At 45.0% G+C, this 22,415-nt stretch overlaps 1 protein-coding gene across 1 annotated transcript in view; it reads right to left on the reverse strand.

Annotated features, from left to right (window-relative positions):
* Positions 1–5,350: 5,350 nt before the first annotated feature.
* The window catches only part of phldb2b (pleckstrin homology-like domain, family B, member 2b), a 49,115-nt gene continuing 32,050 nt past the window's right edge, over positions 5,351–22,415 (reverse strand). The window contains exons 8-23 of the mRNA XM_038972674.1: positions 19,257–19,628; positions 17,907–18,044; positions 17,659–17,796; positions 16,489–16,617; positions 15,913–16,065; positions 15,719–15,829; positions 15,513–15,602; positions 12,393–12,545; positions 10,807–10,950; positions 10,528–10,627; positions 9,317–9,470; positions 7,715–7,805; positions 7,483–7,629; positions 7,178–7,397; positions 6,978–7,063; positions 5,351–6,852 (exon numbers count right to left, since the gene is read on the reverse strand). Of these exons, the coding sequence (XP_038828602.1) occupies positions 6,712–6,852; positions 6,978–7,063; positions 7,178–7,397; positions 7,483–7,629; positions 7,715–7,805; positions 9,317–9,470; positions 10,528–10,627; positions 10,807–10,950; positions 12,393–12,545; positions 15,513–15,602; positions 15,719–15,829; positions 15,913–16,065; positions 16,489–16,617; positions 17,659–17,796; positions 17,907–18,044; positions 19,257–19,628 (2,367 nt within the window). The 3' untranslated portion in view covers positions 5,351–6,711. The remainder of the gene's footprint in view (positions 6,853–6,977; positions 7,064–7,177; positions 7,398–7,482; positions 7,630–7,714; positions 7,806–9,316; positions 9,471–10,527; positions 10,628–10,806; positions 10,951–12,392; positions 12,546–15,512; positions 15,603–15,718; positions 15,830–15,912; positions 16,066–16,488; positions 16,618–17,658; positions 17,797–17,906; positions 18,045–19,256; positions 19,629–22,415) is intronic.

A 22,415-nucleotide genomic window follows, 5' to 3' on the forward strand; every position in this document is an offset into this window, starting at 1 on the left:
TACACCCATGTTATGTCCAAGATATTCTATAGTAGTGAAAGTGAGGTAGTAGACTCCTCTCACTGGTGTTGTGAAGATACCTGCATCAGAGAAGCAGGGGGGGCATCACTGCCCACTTCTCTATGTTACAGTAAACTGTTCAGTGTGTGTTGATTAGTGTTGCCTGGTGCTGTGAAGATGATATTTAATATTTAATTGCCTATGGGTTGTAGGCCCTGCCAGTGTTGGCGATGACTCTACTGTAGACCAGTGTGGTGTCAGTATTGAAAGGTCCTACAGTTTCTGAATCAGTCAAACCTGCAGTGAAGGCCACATTTGGCCTGTCTGTGAACACAGGGCAGTCAGCTGGCTGATTAATCAACTGATTTCTTTTTGAAGAGAAGATAGGCTACTGCACATAGAAAATATATGCAGGGCTCATAAAACAAATTTGTTTTCGTGGAAACAAAGATGGAGACAAAATTACTGTTGATCTTCCTAAACAAATAGAAAATGTTATTTTGTAATACATTCACATTTAATGAATTACCTTGTTCAGTTTCAGGTCATTTCTTGCCTTCTCACTCTGACTGATTCAGTCTGGTCCTCATAGCTGACAGTTGTTAGCTGTTTACCCTGAAATAATGGGAAGATGTACATTTCTTCTTTATGTCAGGGGTGGTGGTCTGACCGGTCGTCTGTTTGTGAGTCATCTCTGTAGCTACATTTCTTCTTTATGTCAGGGGTGGTGGTCTGACCAGTCGTCTGTTTGTGAGTCATCTCTGTAGCTACAGTTATTTGGCTCTCGATCTGAACCTCTCTCACCCTGCTCTCCCTCCCTCCCTTCCCTGACCCTGCTGAGTGATGTCATCCTGTCTGACCCCTCCACTCTCTCCCTGAGCCCATGCCCCAGACAGACAGAACAGCAACACCAGCAGAGCTAAAGCACCCCTAATTCTGAAATGGCACCTCTTCAGAAATTACATAGTCTATGAGGCTCTGTCCTCTTATTTATATACACAGACTGTACAAAACGTTAGAAACACCTTCCTAATACTGAGTTGTACCCCCATTTGCTCTCGGAACAGCCTCAATTCGTCAGGGCATGGACTCTACAAGGTGTCGAAAGCGTTCCACAGGGATGCTGGCCCATGTTGACTCCAATGCTTCCCACAGTTGTGTCAAGTTGGCTGGATGTCTTTTGGGTGGTGTTCCATTCTTGATACACACAGGAAACTGTTGAGCGTGAAAAACCCAGCAGCGTTGCAGTTCTTGTCACACTCAAATCGGTGTGCCTGGCACCTACTACCATACGCCATACGCCATTCAAATACAAATATTTTGTCTTGCCCATTCACCCTCTGAAGGGTACACATACACAATTCATGTCTAAATTGTCTTAAGAATTGAAATTCATGGGGCCTCCCGGGTGGCGCAGTGGTCTAGGGCACTGCATCGCAGTGCTAGCTGCGCCACCAGAGTCTCTGGGTTTGCGCCCAGGCTCTGTCGTAGCCGGCCGCGACCGGGAGGTCCGTGGGGCGACGCACAATTGGCCTAGCGTTGTCCGGGTTAGGGAGGGTTTGGCCGGTAGGGATATCCTTGTCTCATCGCGCTCCAGCGACTCCTGTGGCGGGCCGGGCGCAGTGCGCGCTAACCAAGGGGGCCAGGTGCACGCTGTTTCCTCCGACACATTGGTGCGGCTGGCTTCCGGGTTGGAGGCGCGCTGTGTTAAGAAGCAGTGCGGTTGGGTTGTGCTTCGGAGGACGCATGGCTTTCGACCTTCGTCTCTCCCGAGCCCGTACGGGAGTTGTAGCGATGAGACAAGATAGTAATTACTAGCGATTGGATACCACGAAAAAAAATAAAAAAATAAAAATAATTGAAATTCCTTCTTTAACCTGTCTCCTCCCCTTCATCTACACTGATTGAAGTGGATTTAACAAGTCACACCAATAAGGGATCATTGTATTCACCTGGTCATTATGTCATGGAAAGAGCAGGTGTTCATAATGTTTTGTATACTCAGTGCACACACAATGTACAGTAAGTAGTAAGCTGCTTCATAAGAATTGTGCAAATGTTTCTGAAAAAAATTGCCAAAGAAGATGTAATTGCAGGTCTATATCTGATGTTCTTTAAGACCGTGGGAGAAGTGAACCTGTTCTTTGGTTGACGGCCTTCATTGGTTAGTCAGCCAAAGTAAACAAAAGGAAGCAGGAACACATTGAAACATACACCCACTGACATACATGGTAATATAGCAAGGTAACATAGCATGTATTTCCTTTAGAGGGGATATGTATGTGCAAATAATATGGTTATCTGTATGTAAGTGTGTGCAGAGCAAACAGTAGGAAGTCAATTATACAAAAAGAGACACAAATCCTTTATAAGGAGGTTATTAAAGGTTACGAGAAGAACAGTTGGGTGTCTAGGAAGCCCTAACCTCCTGACTCTACACCTAACCTCCAGACTCTACACCTAACCTCCAGACTTCACCTAATCTCCAGACTCTTCACCTAACCTCCAGACTCTACACCTAACCTCCAGACTTCACCTAATCTCCAGACTCTTCACCTAACCTCCAGACTCTACACCTAACCTCCAGACTCTACACCTAACCTCCTTACTCTTCACCTAACCTCCTTACTCTTCACCTAACCTCCTTACTCTTCACCTAACCTCCTTACTCTTCACATAACATCCTTACTCTTCACATAACCTCCTGACTCTTCACCTAACCTCCTGACTCTTCACCTAACCTCCTTACTCTTCACCTAACCTCCTTACTCTTCACCTAACCTCCTTACTCTTCACCTAACCTCCTGACTCTTCACATAACCTCCTTACTCTTCACATAACCTCCTGACTCTTCACATAACCTCCTGACTCTTCACATAACCTCCTGACTCTTCACATAACCTCCTGACTCTTCACATAACCTCCTTACTCTTCACATAACCTCCTGACTCTTCACATAACCTCCTTACTCTTCACATAACCTCCTTACTCTTCACATAACCTCCTGACTTCACATAACCTCCTGACTCTTCACATAACCTCCTGACTCTTCACATAACCTCCTGACTCTTCACCTAACCTCCTGACGCTTCACCTAACCTCCTGACTCTTCACCTAACCTCCTGACTCTTCACCTAACCTCCTGAGCTCAATACGGCATTCTCGATCACACAGGGAAGAATAGAAAACCAATGAAGGTGGTGTAGTTATTTATATCACCATAGAGCCCACACCCTGAATAGAGACGACATCCCCCTCCTCCAGCTCTAGAGACAATAAACGGAACAAGAAGTCATGTTTTCCATTGTCAGGGTGTTCATATTTTACCATAACCCTCTGATAATTGTGGAAAAGGACCGCACCTGTATTATAGCTGCGCCAGTCCACTGTATTTTATCTGTAGTAGTAGACTCCTCTCACTGGTGCTGTGAAAATACCTGCATCATAGGAGAAGCAAGGAGAGATCAACACTGTCATTGCAACTTATTGGAGATATTGGACTGAATGTCTGTCTATGCAGTGCCTTCGGAAAGTATTCAGACCCCTTGACTTATTTGTTACGTTACAGCCTCATTCTAAAATGGATTAAATAGTTTGTATCCCTCATCAATCTACACACAATACCAAAACAGGTTTTTAGACAATTTTGCTAATTTATAAAAAATTACACAAGTTTTCAGACCCTTTACTCAGTACTTTGTTGAAGCACCTTTGGCAGCGATTGCAGCATCGAGTCTCCTTGGGTATGACGCAACAAGCTTGACACACCTGTATTTTGGGAGTTTCTTCCATTCTTCTCTGCAGATCCTCTCAAGCTCTGTCAGGTTGGATGGGGAGCGTTGCTGCACAGATATTTTCATGTCTCTCCAGAGATGTTCGATTGGGTTAAAGTCCGGGCTCTGGCTGGGCCACTCAAGGACATTCATAGACTTGTCCCAAAGCCACTCCTGCGTTGTCTTGGCTGTGTGCTTAGGGTCGTTGCCCTGTTGGAATGTGAACCTTCACCCCAGTCTGAAGTCCTGAGCGCTCTGGAGCAGTTTTTCATCAAGGATCTCTCTGTACTTTGCTCCGTTCATCTTTCCCTCGATCCTGACTAGTCTCCCAGTCCCTGCCGCTAAAAAACATCCCTACAGCATGATGCTGCCACCACCATGCTTCACCGTAGGGATGGTGCCAGGTTTCCTCGAGACATGACGCTTGGCATTCAGGCCAAATAGTTCAATCTTGGTTTTATCAGACCAGAGAATCTTGTTTCTCATGGTCTGAGAGTCCTTTAGGTGCCTTTTGGCAAACTCCACTGAGGAGTGGCTTCCATCCGCCCATCTCCACAGAGGAACTCTAGAGCTCTGTCATATTGACCATCAGGTTCTTGGTCACCTCCCTGACCAAGGCCCTTAACCCCCGATTCCTCAGTTTGGCCAGGCAGCCAGCTCTAGGAAGTCTTGGTGGTTCCAAACTTTTTCAATTTAAAAATGATGGAGGCCACTGTGTTCTTGGGGACTTTCAATGCTGCAGACATGTTTTGGTACCCTTCCCCAGATTTGTGCCTTGACACAATCCTGTCTCGGAGCTCTACGGACAATTCCTTCAACCTCATGGCTTGGTTTTTTTCTCAGACATGCACTGTCAACTGTGGGACCTAATATAGACAGGTGTGTGCCTTTCCAACTCATGTCCAATCAATTGAATTTACCACACGTGGATTCAAATCAAGTTGTAGAAACATCTCAAGGATGATCAATGGAAACAGGATGCACCTGAGCTCAATTTAGAGTCTCATATTAATGGGTCTGAATACTTATGTAAATAAGGTATCCTTTTTTAAATTGTATTATAAAATTGGCAAAAACTTTGAAAACCATGTTTTCGCTTGGTCATTATGGGGTATTGTGTGTAGATTTGAGGATTTTGTTTTATTTAATCAATTTTAGAATAGGGCTGTAACGTAACAAAATGTGGTAAAAGTCAAGGGGTCTGAATACTTTTTGAAGGCACTGTATACATGTTTAGGATGATTTACATTGCATTTTATATTTAGAAAGATGCATTTGTAGAAAGATAAATAAACGTGCCAGTTCATGTCAGTACTTGTGTAGTACCTGCATTCGCTCTCTCCAGCTCCTTCACCTGTGTGTATACAATGTGCCAAGAGGACTGAGAGCCAGTCTGAATACAGGACCAGATCACCCTCTAGTGGTTCTGATACAACACCGCTGCTTCTGATCACATGGAGTTCCCAGTCATGTTTAGCATAAACAGAATCTTTACATGGATCATAGACCCTTCCATCAAATCAATGTCTCATGAAAGCATGTTATCTTTTCAAGAAAAATGACCAAACACATTTTCAAGTGACAATATGTTCTTACTTTAATATTTGTTCTTGCTTTTTCTGTATGCAGAAATAAAGATACATGCATTGATAATCAATAGCATAAAAACAGTATGATATAGCTACATGATCAAAAAAACTGCCATTTAAAAATATATATATATATATATATAATGGTTTAAAAGCACATTAATGCCCGATAATGAATCAAACCCCTGGCTAGCCCGACCCCGGATACTTCATATCTGAAAGGATACAGTAGAAACAATAGGCAGGGTGGAATTTAGTCATGTAAGTAAGCATTTCACTGTTAGTCTTCACCTGTTGTTTATGAAGCAAGTGACAAAAACGGATTGGATTTGCTTACACCTGTCCTTTCAGTTCTACACTCACTGCATAATGTGCTAGGTTCGAGTTGGGATGGTTTAGGGGTCATTCTCTGTCCCTCAGAGTGTTCAACTGTCACCCTCTACTGAAGAGAGGGAATAGCTAGATGTATATGATGGTGGGAAGGAAAAGCATCATGACTCAGCACTAACATACAGTAAACCTATATGCCAAGGCTGCTCACCATAAAACAAGGCATTTGATAAATACAACTCACAGCTAACATATAGCTATCTGGTTAGTCAACGATAACATACGCAGCGAAAGCTCGACCAGCATGATTATAATCTGTGAGGGTTAACCTATATGATCCTGTATTTATTCTACCACTGACATGTATAAGGCTGCATCTCAATGACAACGTATTCCCCAAGTAGCAGCCTTGGGTATTGTATTTTACCACAGATTACTTGACCTTTGGCTACACTGGAAGACGCAATGGAGGACATTGGCCTCATGAGTTAAGACACCATACAATAAGATTAGCACCTCTGGGTTATGTGATCACAATGTAACAAACACACACACAGGAGACCTGAGGTCTTTGGGGATGAGTAAATATCAGTAACTTGTCCCCTGATCATTTGACCCTACACAACCAGGAATTGAAATGACCGTTCTGTTTGCTTGTTTACTAATGATACATAAAAACACTGGCCAATCCCAGCGGAGCTACTGTGAGAGTTAAGGCACACTGTTGGAGAACACGTACTTGGACATTTTTATAATAATAAAATACAGAAATAAAAACAACAGTCCATCTCTGTCACAGAGAAGAGAGAGGAGCTAATCCTGTCGTCATAACCACACGCTGGCTGTATCCTTCCACTCCGAAGCACCCCTCTTTATACCATGAACTGAGTGTATCCTTCCGACGCGTACAGATCAAGTCTCCTACACCATAAAGTGGGTGTATCCCTCTGCCATGGCCATATCACGCCTTCTACACCATGAACTGAGTGTATCCCTCCGCCATGCCCATATCGCGCCTTCTACACCATGAACTGAGTGTATCCCTCGGCCCCAGTGACAATGACATCCATCCAGATCCTCATGGCCTCAGGAGAGGGGGCCACCATGTAATAGACCCTGTCATGAGTCTTCACACTGAACGTCAGACACGGGTTAGGACTCTGGAGGGGGGAGGGAAGGAGGGGGAGAGAAGAATAGGGAAAGGGATCAGATACAGCAAGGCTACAAGGATTCAGCATTTAATAAGAGAAAGACCGTGTCTCACACACAATAAAGGAGTAGGTACCTTGTGTGCGTTCTTTAAGTGGTCGTAGTAAACTTCCTCTATTGCTTGGAAGTAGATGACCCCTTTCAGCTTGGCCTCATGCTTGTCTGCAGCAGTGACAAAATACACAACAGTTAGAAACACACAAGCAGACCAGAAGAGTAGGACTTAGTGGTGTGTGTTACTCACACTCCAGTCCATGGTCCCTGTCCATTCTTTACCTGAGAAGTAGGAGAGCGTTCGTCGGTTGCGGTCAAAGACGAACCAGCGTTTCTTCCAGGTCTTGATCTTTCCCCCCATCTTGACCAGGAATCCTCGGCACGTCTTCTCCGTGAGGGACAGGTGGAAACAGGTGTCAGCACTGTGGCCCGCTGACTCTATATGGGCTTTTAGGTCAAAGTCATCCTTACGAACTGGTAGGTAGCGCGTCAGAGGACGGGACTGTGGGGACAGGGGTTAAAGGTTACTCTAGTGGTCAGCAATCTTAGTCCTGGAGAGATATTGTTTCGTATGCCTATTGTTTCACCTGTGCTCTCTGTTTCTCCCGTAGTTTCACCTCCCTGTCGATGAGTTTCTGTCGTCTGTTGGTCTCCTCCTGCAGTCGTTTCTCCAGATCCTCCCTCCTCCTCCTCTCCTCCTCCAGAGCCTGTTTGCGTGACTCCATCTCTTGCTCCTGCACCAGACACACCACACACTTTACTTTAGATGTCAGTGTGTGTGTGTGTTTGTTTGTTTATCTGTGCACGTGTGTATGTTACCTTGTGTTCTATGAGGCGATTCTTCTCTGCCTGAGCCTGTCTCAGCAGACGCTCCATTTCCTCCAGTTTGGTCACGTTAGACATACTGGCACTGCAACACACACAGTCATTCTACAGGCTGGGAATGATGCAGCACAGGACTTATTCTTCCCATGGAACACACACAGTCATTAAGAATGGGCCCTGCTGGAACACATTAGAACCAGCCTGGACGTGTGTGTGTGTGTGTACGTGTGTGTGTGTCAGCACAGTCTGCTGCTTTTCATTTCCACTTCAAAAGAACACCTGGAATAAGTCTAACTAACTCCTCCTCTATCCATCTCTGCTTCATCTCTACCATAATCCTTCATTCCTTCTCTCAACCCTCTTCCCTCTCATCTCTCTCTCTCTCCTCTCGACATCTCTTCGCTTACATTTGAATAATTTAGCAGACGCTTTTATCTAGGGTGACAGTAGTGAGTGCATGCATTCTCATCGTTTTTTGTACTATGGCGTTGCAAGCACCATGCTCTACCAATGGAGCCACACGGGGCTTCTCTTTCCTGGTCCTGTCACCTTTATCTGAAAGAGGCCTCTCCCTTACATAACTAGTACACACACACACGTCACTCCAGTGATGGCTTTACAGAGATGCAGTATTCGATATGGTGTTCCATTCCCGAGGCTACATAGATACTCCTTTGGGAATTATCCTGATTGGAGCACTGTGTGTGTGTTTGTATGTGTGATTACAGCGCCATGCACATCAGAGAAGTAATCCAAGAATGCTAGCCAGGAAATATAAGCAAACTGAAGCTCAGACGCTCTCCCTCCCTCCCTCCCCCCTGCTTACCTGCATATATAAGAGGGAATGGAGCTTATTGTCCATTCAGATGCTCCAAGCTAGTCCAGTTCAATTTAACCCCAAAAAAACCAACCAGAGCCAAGACCCACAGAATACAGAATCTGTGCCGTGAGTGTACAGAACCAATCCCGTTTTATCTTCAGTCCAATCAGAAATGAAACCACAAAACCTAATTGTGCTTTGCTGTGTCACTGAAAGCTTCACGGTGCACAGAAACAAGCAAACAGCTCCAATGTCTGGACCACAAAAACGGACTAACCCATCTAAATCCCAGGGGTGTAGAGCTGGACTGAACCCTCTCCAGACAGACATAGAGAAAGCGAGAGAGAGAGAAAGAGAGAGAGAGAGAGCACTCTACATACAGAACTCATGATTTCACCACAGTGAGGCTGAACCCCAAATCTACCTCCGCTTGATAGCTATCCCCGCTTGTAACCTGACTCCCCTAACCTCCCCCTGAGGAGGGAGCCTAAATGGCAGGAGAGCTACAGGTCCATTTGCAAACATACTTTTTACATTAGCTCTACACAAACTCACACAAATGTTTCAACATGCATGAACATTCACCTCTCTCCCTCTCCATGTTTCACATGATAGAAAATGAGAAACTGACTTCATATGATCGGTATGCACATTCAGCCTCTGAACACACACATATCAATTCTCCCACTTTTCCTTCACCTCTCCAACACACACACACACACACACACACACACACACACACACACACACACACACACACACACACCCCCCCCTACCAGGAGACGTTGTCGGGGGAGCAGGCAGAGATGCTGGTCTCCATTGAGTCAGAGCTGTCCACGCTCATGGTGTCGTATGCCTGGCCGTTATCACAGTAACCGTAGGTGTCCAGGTACACGTTGGACTGGGAGGCGGCCCGAGAGCTCGGCTGACCTAGACCAAGACCACACACGGTCAGACAGAGAGAAACCACAACAAAATCACACAGTCAGAAAGAGAGAGACCACTACCAAAGCACACAGGGTCCAAGAGAGAGAGAACAAAGCCCAGAAAGGATACAAAAATATATTTTTTAAACAGCGTGAGAGAGAAGCTGTGCATATTTGATGTGTGTATACCATTGAGTTACCTGTCTGTACCCCTCCCTGCACTGAGCCCTGTTCTCCAAGACCGCTCCCCACCTCAGGGACCACAGTCTGACCGTACGGTACAGACTGTTGGCCCTCCCTCTGATCACACTGACCAGCCACGGTTAAAACACACACAGCAAACTAAAGGTGCAAAAAGTTACCACAACCAAAAGGTCCAAATAACAATGTCCAAAACCGTTTAGTCCAAAAAATAGATCCCAGAACAAAATGAACAACCACAACCAGTGGACCTCCAACCTGACTGTCACTACGAAGGGAGTAATGTAACACGCACTCCTACAGTAGGGTACAGCAAAGACACACACACACACACACAGACCGAGACACACACAGGAAGCCTGATACCATCACCCAGAGAGGGTCAGAGACACACCACACCCCTCTGATGACCCACCCCAAGGGACAGGCTTCAATCTCACCACAACACGCGCACGCAAACACACACGTTATCCATGGGTTACTAGGACCTATTAACGGATGCTTCACAACAGCAGAGAGCATTTCCTGCCTCTCCTCAAATCTCTCTACAAGCAAATAAACAAACCATGCTTCTGTCCACCCATCACACACACACACACACACACACACACACACACACACACACACACACACACACACACACACACACACACACACACACACACACACACACACATCTGACGATCCATCTTTTTTATAGGTTGAAACCCTTGCCTTATAAGGTAAGCTGTGTGACTAACTTGTCCCGAGGGTCACTGGTGGTGTGACAGACAACTCTCCTAGACAAACTCCTCTTCCCTCCCCTCTCACTACTTCAGTTTCGCGGTCAGTTTACACATGCGTGAGGTGTGTGTCCTCACCCTTGTGCAGGCGCCGTTTATCTGTGTCTCTATTGGAGACAGACATGGCCCGGGGTAGAATACTGCCACAGCTAGAACTCTGGACCAGGGGCTGATGGGACTGTGGAGGACCAGAAAGAGAGATTAAAGGTGTGTGTGTGTGTGTGTGTGTGTGTGTGTGTGTGAGAGAGAGAGAGAGAGAGAGAGAGAGAGAGAGAGTGAGAGAGTGTGAGTGTGTGTGTGTGTGTGTGTGTGAGTGAGTGAGAGTGAATGTGTGTGTGTGTGTGTGTGTGTGTGTACCTTGTTAGGCATGCTGCGTCCTAGTGTAGCACAGTTGAACTGAGGGGTGACAATGGACGGGGTCTTCTTCCTGGGTAATGTGTCACTCAGGTGGGCCCCACCTTCTTTCACTAACCTCTTTCTCTCCTCCAGTGAACGGAAGTGCTGAACACACACACAATAGTCAGAATCACACACACACACACGCGCGCACACACACACGCGCACACACACACAGCCTTTACCTGCCTGTTGTGGCGGTGTTTTTTGACAGGCAGAGGAGGAGGAGGAGGAGAGTCAGGGAGGGGAGAGGGGTCACGATAGGTCACCATGTCCTCCGGCCAATGAACCGAGGGGGTTTTGGTGAGAGGGGGGCGGCGGGGCAACAGGGGATGGGAGGAAAAGGAGGAAGGACAATCGACAGGAGAGGAGGAGTGACAGAGCTTAAAGAGGAAGAGAGGAACACCATCAAAGAAAGAGAGAGTACAGCAGACAAAATATAAAATCAAGAAAAATTGAAACGCAAATGCATGGAAAACTGAGGAAGGCATACAGTGCATTCGGAAAGTTTTCAGACACCCATAGGGATGGTGCCAGGTTTCCTCCAGGTGAGATGCTTGGCAATCAGGCCAAATAATCCAATCTTGGTTTCATCAAACCAGAGAATCTTGTTTCTCATGGTCTGAGAATACTTTGGCAAACTCCAAGCGGGCTGTCATGTGCCTTTTACTGAGGAGTGGCTTCCTTCTGACCATTCTACCATAAACACCTGATTGGTGGAGTGCTGCAGAGATGGTTGCCCTTCTGAAAGATTCTCCCATCTCCACAGAGGAACTCTGGAGCTCTGTTAGAGTGACCATTGGGTTCTTGGTCACCTCCCTGACCAAGGCCCTTCTCCCCCGATTGCTCAGTTTGGCAGGGCAGCCAGGTCTAGGAAGAGTCTTGGTGGTTCCAAACTTCTTCTATTTAAGAACGATGGAGGCCACTGTGTTCTTGGGGACCTTCGATGCTGCAGAAATGTTTTGGTACCCTTTCCCAGATCTGTCTTCCTTCGACCTTATGTCTTGGTTTTTGCTCTAAGCTATAAAAACAAAGAGAGTCGTACACTCCATATGTATAACCTTCCAGTAATTTATTGGGTAAAACATACACTGTGACATACACTGTCAACTGTGGGACCTTATATAGACAGGTGTGTACCTTTCCAAATCATGTTCAATCAATTGAATTTACCACAGGTGGACTCCAATCAAGTTCTAGAAACATCTCAAGAATGATCAATGGAAACATGATGCACCTGAGCTCAATTTCAAGTGACATAGCAAAGGGTCTGAATGCTTATGTCAATAAGGTATTTCTGTTTTTTATTTTTAATAAATGTGCAAAAAATTCTACAAATCAGATTTCGCTTTGCCATTATGGGATATTGTGTGTAGATTGATGAGAGAATTTTTGAAATACATTTTAAAATAAAGCTGTAAAGTCAAAGGATCTGAATACATTCTGAATGCACTGTAAATAATGTTATCCTCCTCCACACAAACACACCTACTGACCAACAAACACACCTACTGACCAACAAACACACGTGCCCCTTACACACACACCTCGTCCTCCGCTGGTTTTTGGGCGCTGTCGTCAGTGGGGGGGCTAGGCTCAGAATCAGGGGAGGGATTGGCCAGAACAGGGGCAGTGGCGGGACTAGGGTTCCCCCCTAGCTGGGAGTAAATTTCATTGATCTCACTGACTGTTACATAGCCCTGGAACATACCATGAGGGAAAAGGGGGGAGAGAAGAAGTGGCTAGAGATGAAGTGGACAGGGAGAGGGAGAAACAATGGTGAAAGAGCTCGAGATTAAAAGGGAGAGAGATTAAATAAAGAAAGGGGTTGAGAGATAGAGAGAGAGAGAAAGGGAGATTCAGCCATGTTAAAACTTTTTGTTAGCTTGGTCAGTTAAACTGCAGCATCAGAGACAGAGCTGTACTGTTCCATTAGTTTCACATAGACAATGAATGAAGAGAGAAGGTTAAACATAAACAATATGAACATCTTTAAAGGCCAGTTTGTTACCAGTGCAATGTGTTATTATCACTGTATAAATGAAAGACAAGAGAAGGTGTTTCTAAAACGGCCTGTAAAAAGTGCTTCTCAACCTCAAGATTCCTGGATTTATAAGAAACTATCCATCACACAACTCATTCCATAGTTCTCATGTTATCGTTTTGACCATAACCTTTTTGATACAAGGGACCAAGATTCTAAGAAACACTAGCTTAAAGTAAATGTCCAGTGAAACTCTCACTTTTTAAATTCTGTTAATGCACACACAAATAATGTTGTTGACTCGTCCTATACTCGTATTTGTGGCCAAAGTATAAATTGGAGAAAAAAATACTTCAAAAACCCCACCTCAAACTTGTAGTGGGGCAAAAAAGTATTTAGTCAGCCACCAATTGTGCAAGTTCTCCCACTTAAAAAGATGAGAGGCCTGTAAATTTCATCATAGGTACACTTCAACTATGACAGACAAAATGAGAAGAAAAAAAATCCAGAAAATCACATTGTAGGATTTTTAATGAATTTATTTGCAAATGATGGTGGAAAATAAGTATTTGGTCACCTACAAACAAGCAAGATTTCTGGCTCTCACAGACCTGTAACTTCTTCTTTAAGAGGCTCCTCTGTCCTCCACTCGTTACCTGTATTAATGGCACCTGTTTGAACTTGTTATCAGTATAAAAGACACCTGTCCACAACCTCAAACAGTCACACTCCAAACTCCACTATGGCCAAGACCAAAGAGCTGTCAAAGGACACCAGAAACAAAATTGTAGACCTGCACCAGGCTGGGAAGACTGAATCTGCAATAGGTAAGCAGCTTGGTTTGAAGAAATCAACTGTGGGAGCAATTATTAGGAAATGGAAGACATACAAGACCACTGATAATCTCCCCCTGCTTAAGCCAGTACATGTCCAGGCCCGTCTGAAGTTTGCTAGAGAGCATTTGGATGATCCAGAAGAAGAGATCGGGAGAATGTCATATGGTCAGATGAAACCAAAATAGAACTTTTTGGTAAAAACTCAACTCGTCGTGTTTGGAGGACAAAGAATGCTGAGTTGCATCCAAAGAACACCATACCTACTGTGAAGCATGGGGTGGAAACATCATGCTTTGGGGCTGTTTTTCTGCAAAGGGACCAGGACGACTGATCCGTGTAAAGGACAGAATGAATGGGGCCATGTATCGTGAGATTTTGAGTGAAAACCTCCTTCCATCAGCAAGGGCATTGAAGATGAAACGTGGCTGGGTCTTTCAGCATGACAATGATCCCAAACACACCGCCCGGGCAATGAAGGAGTGGCTTCGTAAGAAGCATTTCAAGGTCCTGGAGTGGCCTAGCCAGTCTCCAGATCTCAACCCCATAGAAAATCTTTGGAGGGAGTTGAAAGTCCGTGTTGCCCAGCAACAGCCCCAAAACATCACTGTTCTAGAGGAGATCTGCATGGAGGAATGGGCCAAAATACCAGCAACAGTGTGTGAAAACCTTGTGAAGACTTACAGAAAACGTTTGACCTCTGTCATTGCCAACAAAGGGTATATAACAAAGTATTGAGATAAACTTTTGTTATTGACCAAATACTTATTTTCCACCATAATTTGCAAATAAATTCATTAAAAATCCTACAATGTGATTTTCTGGATTTTTTTTTCTCATTTTGTCTGTCATAGTTGAAGTGTACCTATGATGAAATTTGCAGGCCTCTCATCTTTTTAAGTGGGAGAACTTGCACAATTGGTGGCTGACTAAATACTTTTTTGCCCCACTACAAGTTTGAGGTGGGGTTTTTGAAGTATTTTTTTCTCCAATTTATACTTTGGCCACAAATACGAGTATAGGACGAGTCAACAACATTATTTGTGTGTGCGTTAACAGAATTTAAAAAGTGAGAGTTTCACTGGACATTTACTTTAAGCTAGTGTTTCTTAGAATCTTGGTCCCTTGTATCAAAAAGGTTATGGTCAAAACGATAACATGAGAACTATGGAATGAGTTGTGTGATGGATAGTTTCTTATAAATCCAGAAAATTACAGGCCTCTCTCATCTTTTTAAGTGGGAGAACTTGCACAATTGGTGGCTGACTAAATACTTTTTTGCCCCACTGTATCTCAAACAGACCGTTGAAAAACGCTTTCCATTTTGTCATAGAGTATGATGTCATTAATATTTTTTATGACCAGTATACACCGGTCATGTTGTTGGGTATGCCCACATCATTCCAAAACAGAAAAGCTGCTTTTTAACATACTTAATTACCATTTTTGGAAGGAAAACTATTTCACTCGTAATTATTTGTCATTAATTATAGGTCATATTTCATAGAAATCTGGAAAGTTACTTTAAATGACTAAGGATGATGGAGAGAGAGAGGTGGAGGCAAGGATGAAAGATAGATGGAGGGAGGAAATAGTACCTCAGCGCTCTTTATGGAAAGAGAAGAAAGGAGGGAGGATAGGACCAGCAGGTCAGCAGGAAGGATAAGAGAAGAAAGAGAGGAAGAGGCGTGGTCACGGGACTGGTCGCTAGGAGATCGACACACGTCAGCCAACGACGCAGTATCCTAGGAAACAGGAAAGGAGGAAAGGAGAGGAAAAGAGGAGGAAGACAGTGAGACGAGGGGGACCATGGGTGGGAATGGAGGTTGCTAGGCAATAGTCAAACATACCTCCTTAAGACTGATAGGGCTGAGAGGGAAGCCCCGCCCACCTGTGAGGTCAGCATACTTCCTTTCCACAGAAGCAAGGTTATCTTTCTCCTGAGAGAGAGAGAGACTTTAATATGCAATTAGGACTGAAATCAATGGACTGTTGCAAAACACACACGCACACACTCACAAACAGACACACACACACACACACTGTGCGTACATACCCTCTGCAGCATCATCTGCAGGTTGGTCCTCTCCTTCAGGAAGCTGTCCTTTTCTCGCTGAGCCTGCTGGGTAATCTGTCCCGCCTGCTTATTTAGGGCCACCAGCCTCTCCTTGGAACACATACAGTAGTTTAACACACACAGTTTAACACACATACACAAAACACACTCATACTCTAACACACACACCGTACCTTGCGTGTGACGGTGCTCCGTTGGTAGTCAGCTATCTCTCTGAGGAGTTGTGTGTTTTCCTCCTTCTCCTCATCATGACGACTCTCTCTCTCCAGCTGCTGAAACTCCAGGTCCTCAAAACGCTTCGTCTCAGCTTCCAGCACCTCAGAGTTCTGACACACACACACATGTTTTTCTCAGATTGTGTTATAACATTTTGGCTGTCCGCAAGTGTTCAATTACTATTTTCTGCATGAGGGAGAGAGCATTCAGTCACACACGCACAAACACACTCACACAACCACACCAAGGCATGCTCTCGCCAAACCTGATGCACAATCATGCTTCCTCATCCTAACAAAAAACAGCTAATATCCCCCATGAGCAGGTTGACTGTGTGGAGCTTTCTGACAGACATGATATGACACATACTAAAACTGACAGACAGGAGGAGAGGTGAAGAGGAAAACCTCCTGTAGATAAATGATAGGGGGAAGGAACAAGAGGAGAAGGATGGGTGAACAGGTGGGGAAGGTGTGTCACAGGAAGTTGTTTATTTTAGCAGGAAGTGTGTGTGTGTGTGTGTGTGTACTGACCCTGGCGAGCTGCTCCTGTAGGGGCTCCTTCATGGCCTCAGGACAGCAGTGGAGCTGGGAGCGCAGCTCACACACACTCTGAGACAGCTGCTCTACCCTAGCCCTCTCAGCCTGCAGCGACACACACGCCTGGCACACACACACAGACGGATAGACGACAAGCATACAAGCACGCTCACACACACATGTGCATATGTACGCAGAGGTACAGTACACACACACACACAGGAATGACAAGCAGACACAGGACAGAGGGAGAGAGGACGGTAGCGTTAGTGGGAGTCGGGAGGCAGAGTTAGTTACTACAGTGTTACAGTGGTCAGGAAAGCAGAATGGACTAGAGGGCAGAGAAGAGGGAAGGACTGACACAGCGGTGGGTTGGGGATGATGAGGGTTATTATGAGAGGGAAAGGGGTCTTCAACACAGACCACCAACAGTCCAAGACGTTCAGGCTGACCAGACACAGGAGAAACAGGCTAACTGACCAGACACAGGAGAAACAGGCTAACTGACCAGACACAGGAGAAACAGGCTAATTGACCAGATACAGGAGAAACAGGCTAATTGACCAGATACAGTATGTGTCAAACTAGACAACTTTATTTTTGTCTTTCTCTCAACTGATCCTTATCTGTCTTCCTCTCATCAGATCTGTAATCACCAAAATGTGTAAGGGTAAGTCTCTCTCTGTCTCCTATCTCTCTCTCTCTCTCTCCATGGTATGTTCCTCTCTCATGTATCTGCCAGCTGTAGGGTTAATGCAACTCTCCGGAAGCAGGCCTGAACATGACCCAGAGGAGAAGAGGGTGCCAACACACACACACACACACACTTCCTCCTATCTATCCAACCCCTCTTCATTCCCCTGTCATCGATCTTTTAGTAGAACCTCACTATACACCCCCCCCCCGTGTATTAACAGCTGTATATTTGGACCAGAGACTGCATGACAGGGATTTACACATACCAAGTCAGCTAGTCACATGTCAATCAATGTATCGCTGGGTGTGGCTAGAGAATACATACTGCAGCATGCTCATTACATATGCACACAGTGCTTATGACACCACAAACTCTTAGAAACTCCATATAGCAGTACACACACAGACACACACTCTTTCACTCTCCCTCCCTCATGTTGCCCCAGTGTTATCACACAGTGGTATTACCGGAGTCTTCTGGTTCTGTGCCTGTTGTTCCATGTCAGACATCTTGGTGTTGAGTGTCTCCAGAGCATCTCTCTCCTGCTGCAAGGCTGCTAGCTCCGCCTGCTGCTCTGCCTCCACCAGGGCACGCTCCACCTCCACCTGGATGGCCAGAAAGAGGGAGTGAGTCTCTATCCATCTCTACCTCTATTACCTCCTTCCTCCCTACATCTCTCTCCACCATTTTTACATCCCTCCCTCCCTCTTTCTACCTCTCTAAGAGACTCGTCCATCTGGTTGTCCAGTTCTTTGATCTTCTGTTCCAGCTCCTCCATGTTGTTCAGCACCTGGATCCTCTCCTCCTCCACACGGGTCACTTCCTGCCTCCGCTGGCCCTCCTCCACCAGCGCCTAAAGATGACGTCACACTCTCACAATGGAATCTATGCTATGTTCTTTATTCACGGGTCCTGGAGAGCTACAAGGAGTGAATACATTTGTTTCCAGCCAAGAACTAACAAACCTGATTCCGTTTATCTAGCTCTTGATGATTAGTTGAATCATGTGTGTTAGTGCAGGGCTGGAACAAAAGCTACATGTTGTCCTGAATGAGGGGTGAAAAACAATACGGTTCATAGAAAAGTTCTAGGTATTAACATGATAGCTAAATCCAACCAATTAAGCTATCTGTCGAGTACCTTTCTGTTCTTCAATTACTCACCAGAAACTATGCAGCTGTTCATACGTACCACACACACACACACACGCCAGCTGCCCACCTTAGGTTGCTATCCTTAGCACTCTCTAATCTAATAACCAGACTGTAAATATCTCATGTGTGTGTGACCTCTCACAGCAACCAATTTTTACAGTATCCAGCACCTCCGGGTTCTCACAGTAAAATAGAAGACTAATTCACAACAACAAACAACCCTGACCTCTAAAACAATAGGTTGCTGTGGAGGTCTAAGAAGAAAATACATTTTTGAGAGTAGGGAAAATAAAAATACAGTATGTGGACCTTAAATGGTAAGGTAAGTCAGATTCCAGAGGAGTTTCCACATCAGAACTAAGGAATGTACAAGGAGGGGTTGAGCCGTGACCATGGCTAGTGTGTGTTTTCTTCTGTTTACAGTGAGAGGGGAGCTCTCTTTCTCTCTACCACTCTCCTCTAACTCTCATTTAGTCATGAGAAGCTACATTAAGCTGCATATAGCTTCATAGGCTGTTATTAAGCTTGATTAGGCCTGTGTAAGGATTGCCTGACCAGAGGTCTCATTAACAGGTTGCCAGGTGATAAACACTCTGCCTCCTGTCAATCATTTAACAAGGCTTAATTAAGCTTTACTCAGAGGAAGGACAGCAGTAGCACCTTATGTATTCGTGTGTGTGTGTGTGTGTGTGTGTGAGTGAGTGAGTGAGTGAGTGAGTGAGTGAGTGAGTGAGAGAGAGGCAGGGAGGTTGGCTGAAAGAAGTACAGGAGAAAGGGAACAAGAGATCAAATATAAATGGGAGAAAGCGAGAGTGAGAAAGCTCTCACTCTCGCTTTCTCCCATTTATATTTGATCTCTTGTTCCCTTTCTCCTGTACTTCTTTCAGCCAGCGAGAAAGTGAAAAACTCACCCGATTGGTCCTAGGCAGGCGCGCGGTGGGCGAGGTGGCGGAGCTTCGTAGGCTGATGGCCGGCGATTCCGCCCTGTTGTCCCGGTGGCCGCTGCTCGGTCGCTGTCGGACTGGACGCTCCTCATCGTTACCATAGTAACCGTTCTCCGAGCCGCTACCGGCCCCATTTCCGTTAACGGTTGAGTCGGAGAAGACGGATTCTGACTCATCGTCATCAGAGACCTGGAGTTTCTCTAGTTCCCGGTTGATCTTCTGAAGGTCGGCTAGACCAACACCGGTATCGACACTAGAACCAACACCCCTCTCCCTGTCCTGCTCCGATCGACCCAGCTCTGAACACAGAGACAGAATGGTTTCCAGCCGCTGGCGTTCCTACAACACAGCACACACAGTTAGAAGCCCACACAAATAGGTACATACAGAGTTACACACACAGACACACTTAGATATATATGTACAGAGATACACACACACAGCAAACACATGGATTATTATCTATATCCAACTGAGAGCCAAATACACAGATATTACCTGTGGAAGCATGGCTAACATTAGGAGCATTTCTCCTCACAGACACTCCATAGGGCAAACAGACTTTTCTCATAGCCTTTATATTTCTCTCATAGAGAATAACGAGAGCCCACAATAACACAAACTAAACCTATAGCTAACTAACTAACTACTAGCGCTGTGCTACTGAACTAGCTATAGAAATTCACTAAGACAGTGGGCTACTATCTGCAATGCACTGCTGCAGGTGAGAGAAATTAGAAACCACATTGCCCCGAGAACTGAGTGACTGCTAGCAGATACAGTGAGTAAGAGAGAGAGAGGAGAGAGAGAATTCATGTGTGTGTGTGTGTGTGTGTGTGTGTCTGTATGTGTGAGAGAGAAGAGGCAGCAGGAGGCTTTCCTGCGAATGTTATTGGCTCGGAGTCAAACTCTCCAACCGGAAAAGCCCAACGTACTACATACAACATTGGAAATATATCCCAAACACACACACACACACACACATGCACGCGCGCGCGCGCGCGCACAGGAGAGAGACTAGAAATACATCCCACATGCATACACATCTACACAAACAGAGGCCAATAATAACAACGGTCAGTCAACAAGTAGCAGAGTAAAGCAATACTCTATCAATTTGACACCTGATTCAGTACTAATGGAGACAAACCGCTGTAGACCTACTACACAAAAGGAGGTGAAGCAGTACAGTTAATAACAGCAACTGGCTCTGGGTGTAACCTGATCTGATCACAAACAGCCCTGGCACCCACAGGAGAGGATATACTGATATAGAAATGCAATCCTTCCTCTTCTCTCACCATCCCTCTCTCCCCATCTACACCCTCTCACTCTTTCTCCCCGTCTTGCTCTCCCTCCATCCATCCCTCTCCTATCCCCAGTCACAATCTCCCCCTCTACCCTTCTCCATTTTCTCTCTCTCCCTTCCCTGTCTCTACCCACCACTCTTAATTCAATTTAAATTCCATTTAAGGGCTTTATTGGCATGGGAAATAGATAAACAAAAGTGAAATAAACAATAACAAATGTTTACAGGAAACATTATTCTTTTGAAACTTTTGTGAGTGTAAAGACATTTCAAATGTCATCAAATAGTTACAGGGGTACACACAATGGCGTCGAGGGTACGCCAAATAAATATTTTATTGTTTTTGTAACTTATTTTCTACACATTTTCAAACAGTACATTTATATTTTCCAACGGGGCTATACATTTGGGTGAGGTTTTTTCTCTCGCCTGAGTAGCCTCGTTTCACTGCCCAAAAAAAACTATTAAACCATCCAGTGTTCAGTGAAATAACAACACAATATCAAATACAGGTAGCCTAGTCAAATAATTAACATCCAATCACATTAACCGTTACTCTCTCGCGGGAAACCTTCACTCTTGCGCGGACTTTTAGAAACATGACAATTTGAAAAATAAGCCACCAGAGTTTTTGGAGCGAGAATAAAGATGGCTTTAGAGTAGTAAGACATGTATAAAAGCAACAGATACCATTAATAAGAAGGGACTAGAATAGGGTGAGCTACCGAGTCGCTAGGACAGGCAAGCCCCATACTATTGTGGAGGACTTAATTCTTCCTGCTGCCGCGGATATGGCTGGGACAAAGCTGGGGGAAAAGGCCAAAAAAACTACACAGACAACGCCTTCATCAAACAACAGTTTTTAACGACGCATCAGTGACATGGCAGGAGATGTTTTGAAGCAATTACTGCTTCACATACAAGCCAGTGAATTCTACGTGTTACAGCTGGATGAGTCAACAGACGTGGCGGGCCTGGCACAGCTCCTGGTATATGTCCGTTACATTTATGGGGGGTCAATTAAGGAAGACATCCTCTTCTGCAAACCACTGGAAACCAGGACAACTGGAGAGGATATTTTTAAAGTACTGGACAGCTTTGTGACATCAAATGTACTTTGGTGGTCAAGATGTGTTGGTATCTGTACTGATGGCGCAAAAGCCATGACAGGGAGACATAGTGGAGTGGTAACACACGTGAGAACAAGAGAGCCTCATCAAAATTGCAACAAGCGGTTCTGTGAAAATGAAAATGAATCAAAAGCCACTGCCAGATCTGGATAGGGCTACGCTCAAGAGTTTCTTGCCTTGGCAAATCGCGCTAAGACACTGATGCCCTTTGCAACCACGTACCGACGTGAGAGTGGATTCTCGGCCCTCACTAGCATGAAAACTAAATACAGGTACAGACTGTGTCGAAAATGATTTAAGACTGAGACTCTCCAATGCAACCCAACATTGCAGAGTTATGTGCATCCTTTGAAGCAAACCCTTCTCATTAACCTGTGGTGAGTAATTCACAATATTTGATGAACAAATAAGGTTTTATTGGGAAGATGGTGAAATAAAGAGCAAAATTATTGATTATTATTATATTATTATTTGTGCCCTGGTCCTTTATTATATTATTATTTGTGCCCTGGTCCTATAAGAGCTCTTTGTCACTTCCCAAGAGCCAGGTTGTAACAAACACTCCCACTCATTCTTATGTTTAATAAATGTATCGTATAGTGCGTGTGGCAGGCTTACAATGATGGCAAAAAACAACATTTGAGAGTGTGCTGACCCTGGTGCTAGAGGGGTACGCAGCTGGAGGTT

This window comes from Salvelinus namaycush, chromosome 33 (assembly GCF_016432855.1).
Source record: "Salvelinus namaycush isolate Seneca chromosome 33, SaNama_1.0, whole genome shotgun sequence".
Taxonomy (NCBI): domain Eukaryota; kingdom Metazoa; phylum Chordata; class Actinopteri; order Salmoniformes; family Salmonidae; genus Salvelinus; species Salvelinus namaycush.